Raw genomic sequence first — 8,458 nt, forward strand, 5'->3', positions numbered from 1 at the left:
CTTTTTAGACAAATTGTGAGGTTTGCAAAGGATTCTGGTGACAGAACCTGTTGAAAGCCACACAAGTCACCTCAAAATCTACAGCTAGGCACTTTGCAAAAGACATGTCAGTTTTCTTTTGAAAAATGTGATGTGTCCACTTTGTGTTTTGGGGAGTTTCCTGTGCGGGCACTAGGCCTAGCCACACAGGTGAGGCACCATTTTTATCGGGAATCTTGGGGGAATGCTGGGTGGAAGGAAGTTTATAGTTTCCCTCAGATTTCAGAAGTTTCCATCACAGAAATGTGAGGAAAAGTAGTTTTTCTTCCAAATGTGATATGCAAAGGGTTCTGGTTGACAGAATCTGACGAAAGCTCCACAGTTCTCTCCATCCTGGATTACCCTAGGTGTCTAGTTTTGAAAAATTTACAGGTTTGCTAGGTTTCCCTGGGTGCCGGCTGAGATAGAGGCTAAAATCCACAGTTAGGCACTTTGCCAAAAAACAAGTCTGTTTTCAGTGGAAAAATGTAATGATTTGGGGCTTTTCCTGCAAGGGCACTAGGCCTACCCACACAAGAGAGGTTCCATTTTTATCGGGAGACTTATAGGAATACAGAATAAAAGGACATGTGTTATTGCCAATTGTCTTTCTTTACATTTGTGCCTTCCAAATGTAAGACAGTGTGTAAGAAAGAAGTCATTTTGAGAGAATGCCCTGTAATTCACATACTAGTATGGGTACCCCAAATTTTGAAATGTGCAAATAACCACTGCTTCTAAACTCCATCTCTATTTTACCAAATGAATTGTTGTATACCCTGTGTACAATGAAAATCCATTGCAAGATGCAACTCATTTATTGAATCTGAGTACCTTGGGTTCTTGATGAATTTAGGAGCCCTATATAACCCTACAGCCAGAATGGTCCAGCAGATGTAACGGTATATTGCTTTAAAAAATCTGCAATATCAACAGAAATGGCTGTTTTTTTCAACTCAATTTCAATATATTTTTTTTTTTATTTCAACTGTTACTTTCTATAGAAAAACCTTGAAGGATCTACACAAATGACCCCTTGCTGAATTCACAATTTTGAATGTTTAGCTGTCCAGGATCCACCAATGGTTTCAAATCCATTTCGGTCACTAACTGGAAGGGGGCTGAAAGCACAAAAAATAGTACAAATTGGGTATGTCCTAGTAAAATGCCAAAACTGTGTTGAAAAATGTGTCTTTCTGATTTTAGCACTGCAAACCCTTTCTGAATCCCATTTGCAGGAAAAAAACAGATACTTTCGTCTGCAGCACTTTTTCCCATCTTTCCCCAAAAAAACAAATTTTACCTGTATTTTGGGCTAATTTCTCGGTCTCCTCCAAGGGAACCCACAAACTCTGGGAAGCTTTAGAATCTCAAGGATATTGGAAAAAAGGACGCAAATTTGGCATGGATAGCTTATGTAGATAAAAGTTATGGGGCCTAAGCACAAACTACCCCAAATAGCCAAAAAAGGCCCAGCAGCTAAGGGGTTAAATGATTCGTAGGATTTGCAAATTCAGAAATTTTGTATGCCGCATTTAATGACATTACAACCAGTAAATCCTTTTTTTGGAGCACATTTCTGGCCGGGAAAGTTGCGTGAGAAGGTGTACCTGAACAGTTTGTGAGTGCTTCAGACATAGCTGGTATGCTTCAGGCCCAGAAGAAAGGAAAACATTGTCACACTAAAATAGCTCTCCGGAGGGCCTTTGAGAGATCCTGCTGCAACACCTACAGACAATGTAATGGAATCAACCCTGATGCCAGAATCATTGACAGGTGTCAGTAGCATTGACACACTGGCACAACTACTTAATCTAGTACATCTGTGCCAATCTCTTCTTCATCCAGTCAGTGGTGTGAGCAAACAGATCCAAGAGCAAAGAAGGCTGACAGAAAGTGATGGCACCTTGAACATATGCAGCATGTCTTTCCCAGAAACGTCACAGTGCACACACAAAAATGGGACACTTCAGATGAAGAAGCAAGTAGAGCTTCAGGAATTGGAAGATTAGGAAAGAGACACAAGTAGTGATGTTTACATATATTGACAATCAAAAAAATCATAGTATTTTTTTGCACAATTTAAAACGAAAAATCACACTAATTACCATCACATGTAAATGCTAAATGCAATATTTCTTTCAGACTGTGAAACCACTAATATTTTTGTTAATATTTAAAAAAAACTATAATTCATTAGGCATGTATAAATAAATATATGTTTTCTCGCCTTAAAAGTTATTATTTGTAACGTCCATTCAGGGAGCTATTCCGTCTGCTGCTCTTGTTGCTTCAACACCTTTGGGTGTTTGTCGAGTGGGTGGTAGCACTTCATCCTCTTAACCCTTATCAGGTTCAATTGGAAGTTCTCTCAGTGGTGACCGCCGCATATTTCAAGAAGGGGGGCCGGGGGACAATGAACAACGGGTGAAAAACACAAAGAAACTTACCTTGCGCCGCCCGTATTCCGTCGATGTGTCCTGCTGCCTTGCTCCTCTTGTGATGTCCCAGCATTGGCTAGGACAACAGCACAAGCTCCCCAGCAATCCTGGCACTGCTTACATGCTAAACATAGCATGTAGGCACCATCAGGATTAGTCTGAGCGGCAGTGACTGCCGCCCAGACACAACCCTGGGGTCTGTGCTGTTTCTCCAGCCCGACTGTGTATACAGCCGGTTTGGAGAAACCGAAGTGCGTGTGTGTGTTTGGGCGTCCTGAAATGGCCAACCAAACACACTTGGCCACTTAGTGCACGCTTTTATGAAGACCATGACATCTTTTATTAAGTAGACCAAATGCACATTTTACTGCAAGCATTGTTCCACCTTGTAAACCCTTGTGCTACATTATGCCTGAGCCATGCTAGGGGGGCGTTCGCACATAGGGAGGCCCAGAAAAATGGCACAGTGAAATTTACTAGATTTCACTCTTCAATTTTTAGTGTCATTATTAACGCCTCCCCGGATGGTGCTCCCATTGAAAACAATGGGCCTCCCTCCGCTAATCCAGCAAAGCACCATGTTAGTGCAATAAATGATGACGCTAATGTGAACACGACCGCCATGGTGCTCCGCATTGTAAATACAGCGCACTCATGGTGTCGTTAGGGGGACGCAATGGGGCACTAGAAATTAATGATGTGCTACTTTTCCATAAATATGCCCCATAATATCTATATTAACATATCAGTTGTAGGATTGTATTAAATATTGTTAAAGGGCCTCTAAAAATCAATGTACCTAACAAATAGCCATCTTTAACCTCTCTTTCTGGCACATCTTCATCAAAGAAACACTGGCCGAACCTAAGGATTCGTAGGTGCTGCCTGAATACTTTGCAACAAGGTCTGTAATAAAGCACTGAGAATTATATGCTACCTGAATGTTTAACGAATGAGGACTTTTGCAACATATTTAATGAAATTCTGTTATTTGTCGACATATTAATCCATAAGTTCCATTGATGCACCCACGTTGTTGTGAAACATGAGCTATTCTGTAGAATCAAACCAGGGTGCCTGTTAGACTTTTCATCCTTGGCGTGGTCTCCCTTAACTTTTTGCCTCTGTTCCCCAGGTTGTTGATGTGTGCTGGACTCTGATTTTACTGTTTTTGTTACTCTGGGCACTTTACCACTGCTAACCAGTGCTAAAGTGCAAGTGCTCTTTTACAAAATGTGTATGTAATTGGCATATCCATGATTGGCATATTTGATTTATTAGTAAGTCCCTAGTACAGTGCACTAGAGGTGCCCAGGGCCTATAAATCAAATGCTACTAGTCGGCCTGCAGCACTGATTGTGCCACCCACATAAGTAGCTCTGTAATCATGTCTCAGACCTGCCACTGCAGTGTCTGTGTGTGCAGTTTTAACTGTAAATTCCATTTGGCAAGTGTACCCACTTGCCAGGCCTAAACCTTCCCTTTTCTTACATGTCAGACACCCCTAAGGTAGGCCGTAGGTAGCCCCAAGGGCAGGGTGCAGTGTATGGTTAAGGGAGGGCATATAGTAATGTGTTTTATATGTCCTGACAGTGAAATATTGCTAAATTCATTTTTCACTGTTGCAAGGCCTATCCCTCTCAAAGGTTAACATGGGGGCTACCTTTAAATCTGGTTAAAGTGTAGATTCCTTTTGGGAGCGGATGGACATGTTTAGTTTGGGGTCTCTGAGCTCACAATTTAAAAATACATCTTTTAGTAAAGTTGATTATGCGATTGTGTGTTTGAAAATGCCACTTTTAGAAAGAGGGCATTTTCTTGCTTATACCATTTCTGTTTGTGGATTCCCTGCCTGGGTCAGTTTGACAGTTGGGCTTGTTGCACCTCACACTATACAGTGACATAAAGGGAGATGGGGTGTAGCCTGCATATCCTGATGAGCCATCTGTGCTAGGAGGGAGGGGAGAAGTGGTCACTCACACCACAAAGGGCTGTGCCTGCCCTCACACAATGCTGTCTCCAACCCCCTGGAGAGTGTCTGGGGCCTGGCATGGGCAAGGCAGGATTTCACATTCAAAAGAGACTTTACTTTGAAGTAGGCCTATGTCAAAGGAGAAATTGTGTAAAAAAAGGGCACCCAAAACCACAAACTTTAGATCACTTCTGGACATCAAGAGGAACCTCTGCCTGGAGAAGAGCTGAGGAGCTGAGGAGAAGTGTTGCCCTGCCTGTGACTGTGCTTTGTCGAGCTATCCTGCAGTTGCTGCTTCTGCCAGAGTATGAGGGCAAAGACTGGACTTTGTGTGCCTTCCATCTTGTGAAGAAATCTCCAAGGGCTTGATTTAGAGCTTGCCTCCTGCTGTTGAAGTCTCAGGGACAGCAAGGACTTCTCTCTTCCAGCACCTGGAGTCTCTGGAGAGACCCCTACTTAGCCCTGTGGAGCCTATCCAGTTCCTGGGACTCTAAAAGGAGAAGCTGGCAGCATAAAGACAAGGAAGTCCACGCACAGAGTGCCGTGCAGGGAAGAGATTGACGCGACTCGGATCTGCAGCTGAAGAAACAACGCGCCGCCGGCTCCGCAGCTGAGAAACGGTGCTCGCAGGAAACGCGACCAAAGAATCGACGCGCAGCATCGCTGACAAAGGCTGGGAGATCAAAACCCGCGCTGCGGGGTTTTCGGATCATAGTGCAGCTGGATTTCCGACTCAAGTACTGCTGTGCGTGGAAAAACAACGCAAGGCCTGCCTGGACCCGAGAGTGCTGACCGGATTGACGCATCGCTCTCCTGCAGAGAGAAGAAACAATGGGCCAGATGTAGGTAGGTATAAATTTGCGACTTGCAATTTGCGAGTCATAGCGACTCGCAAATTGCAACTCGCAAAATGAAATGCAGAAAGGTGTCTCAGACACCTTCTTCGACTCGCTATGGGGTCGCAAAGACCCACCTCATGAATATTAATGAGGTGGGTCGCAGTTTGCGACCCCATAGCGAGTCCATGCACTCACAGGGATGGTGGCCTGCTGGAGACAGCAGACCACCATGTCTGTCACTGCTTTTTTAATAAAGCAGTTTTTTCCTTAAAGGAAAACGAGCTGCAAAAAGAAAAACTTCCGAAACCATTTGGTTTCGTTTTTTTCAGAGTAGGCAGTGGTCCACTGCTTGCTCTGAAAAAACATTTTTTTGGCATTCACAAAGGGGAATTCCCTTTTGCGAATGAGTTACCATCCACTTCAAGTGGATGGTAACTGTGAGTTGGTTTGTGACCGCATTCGCGGTCACAAAGCAACTCAGCATGGCGATGCGGTCGCAAATAGGAAGGGAACACCCCTTCCTATTTGTGAGTCGCAGCCTCAAATTTGTGGTTGTGCATCGCGTTTGGCCTTTTGCACGTCGCAAACTGCGTTTTTCGCAGTTTGCGATGTGCAAAAGGCTACCTACATCTGGCCCAATGTGCCCCGACCTGGCGAAAGGAGAAACGATGCACGGTCCCGCTTGTGAGTGGAATCAACGCCTCGCAAGCCCTTTTTGATGCACACTCGCCCGTGCTGGGTTATTTTTGATGCGCACCAGGTACACTTTCACACTAGCAGCGCTAGTGTGTGTTTAAAACTGCTTAAAGACTCTTTTTGATTTTTAATTGATAACTTGACTTGTGTACTGTGGATTTTTGTCGTTTTGGTCTTGTTTTGTTCAGGTAAATATTTTCTACTTTTCTAAACTGATGTTGTGTCCTTTTGAAGTGTTTTCATTAAGTTACTGTGTGTGTTGGTACAAATACTTTACACCAAGCATTCTGAAGTTAAGCCTACTGCTCTGCCAAGCTACCAAGGGGGTAAGCTGAGGGTGATTTTCTGACTAGAGTGAGGGTCCTTGCTTGAACAGGGGGCAACCTGACTGTCAACCAAAGACCCCATTTCTAACAGTGCCATACACTTTATGTGAGTTTTTGGAAAGGAAATGTACACATGACTTATGGTTAAGAGATCATCAAGGAAATGTCTAAAAACACACGAAAGAGCACTTTGAGAAACTGAACCTGCTGCAGCTTCCATTATCTGATAGCTACCAGAGGCCAGCAAGTGCAATCAGCACATGACTTGTACATGAGAAAGAAATGCCTCACTTTTCCGGTTGCAGGGTGATTAGTTACACCTGTAGTACACAATTCCTATATTTTGGTTGGTTTTAGGAAGCTAAAGCTTGTTGCTAATACCAAAATTTAGATTTGTTTCTGTAATATGTACTTCTGTGAACTTGTTCACCACAAACTATGCTCCTCTACATCAATGCTCTTACACTACTGATAGATACATGCCTATCTACTGTCTCCACAAGTCAGTAATGCTTAACACTGAAAAACATTTCAGTCTAACCTAGAACCAGGCAAATTTAAATTAGACCAGTGTAATTTGCATAACTTTGGGCATTTCTCATTATGATTGTTATTTGAAATTGTGAAAAATACACCATTGTGCCATTGCTATCCTATCAAAATGATGCGCAGGAACAATGTGAACATCCAGAATGGGGATAGCTGTAGTTTGCAGCACTTATGCTTTTTTGTGCTATTTTTTAGAACTAATCATGTCCTTATGCCAAACATTGACACAATGATGCGTTTCACACCAAATTACACCTCTAAGTGATGTATTTGCATTTCACATAATTCTCCCAAGTTTTTGATACATTGCTAATTTCACGCTCCCCTTGAGTAAGCATGCCATAATTGTTGTATTTGTGAGGATATGTTTGCTACTGTAAAATTTTTAAAATGAGTGCAAATGTGGACTAAACATATCACACTGTGCAATGCAGGGTTGCTTTTCTCAAAGCTTTCTTGACATCCTTGTTCCTCAGACTGTAGATCAGGGGGTTCATCATAGGGATCACCATTGTGTAGACAACAGAGACCACTCGCTCCTGTCCCTTTGCGTAGTTAGAAGATGGACGGAAATACATGAAAAAAACAGTCCCATAGAAAAGAGTGACAACAGTGAAGTGAGAGGCACAGGTGGAGAATGTGTTTAGCCTCCCTGATGCAGAGGGTATCTTCAGAATGGTGGAGATGATGTACACATACGAGACAATGATGATGGAAATAGAGCTCACTTCAGCAAATCCTCCAAGTGTGTATATCAGGATCTCAATGAAGGTTGTGCTAGAACAGGATAACTTTAGCAAAGGTGGAACGTCACAAAAGAAATGGCTGATTACATTTGATCGACAAAACCGCAATCTAAATATGCTCGTGGTGACTATAAGAGACTGCAGGAAACTAAGGACATAGGAGCAGACAACCAATTGAAGGCAAAAACTTTTCTTCATGATGGTGGTGTAAAGTAGAGGGAGGCAAATTGCAATGTAGCGGTCAAATGCCATGGCAGCAAGGATGTAAACTTCAGCTGTGCCAAAAATGGCAAAGGAGAACAACTGTGTAGCACAGGCTATGAAAGAAATTGTTCTTCTCTCCACTAGCAAGTTAGTCATTGTATTTGGGGCAACAGAGGAGGAGTAGCTGAGGTCCAAGAACGATAGATTGCTGAGTAAATAGTACATAGGTGTGTCTAAACAGTGGTCTATGTGGATTACCAGGATGATACCAATGTTTCCAAGCAGGGTGACAAGGTATAGAAGCAGGAACAGTACAAACAGGAGAATCTGAAGCCCACGTATATCAGTGAACCCCAACAAAAGGAATTCATTAAAAGTTGTCTGGTTCCCAACATCCATCTGTTATCAAGCTACAAAGAAAAAACAAGAATTAAAATCAGATGCCAGTAGACACTTCACCTACCAGTATATAGCTGTTATCCTTAGTGTGGTATTCCCCAAACTTTTTCCGTCACTTCCTTAATTTGCCGAGCTTGTTTTTGTTGCCATAAGTAGTGCTAAGCAGTGTTGAAGTGCTTGTGCGCTGTCCTTTAAGCATGGTAAAACTGTCCTACATGTAATTTTCACATATAATTTACTTGTAAGTCCCTAGTAAATTGTACTAACT

At 42.7% G+C, this 8,458-nt stretch overlaps 1 protein-coding gene across 1 annotated transcript; it reads right to left on the reverse strand.

Moving 5' to 3' along the window:
* Window positions 1-6,078: 6,078 nt before the first annotated feature.
* LOC138288476 (olfactory receptor 5AR1-like) lies at window positions 6,079-8,190 on the reverse strand (the record flags this gene model as incomplete). The annotated part of the gene is made up of 2 exons (XM_069230032.1): window positions 7,280-8,190; window positions 6,079-6,094 (listed from the first exon to the last, which is right to left on the reverse strand). Coding segments are annotated over exons 1-2 (927 nt in total), but the record flags the coding sequence as incomplete, so codon positions are not given.
* Window positions 8,191-8,458: the final 268 nt, after the last annotated feature.

Source organism: Pleurodeles waltl, chromosome 4_1 (genome assembly GCF_031143425.1).
Source record: "Pleurodeles waltl isolate 20211129_DDA chromosome 4_1, aPleWal1.hap1.20221129, whole genome shotgun sequence".
Lineage (NCBI taxonomy): Eukaryota > Metazoa > Chordata > Amphibia > Caudata > Salamandridae > Pleurodeles > Pleurodeles waltl.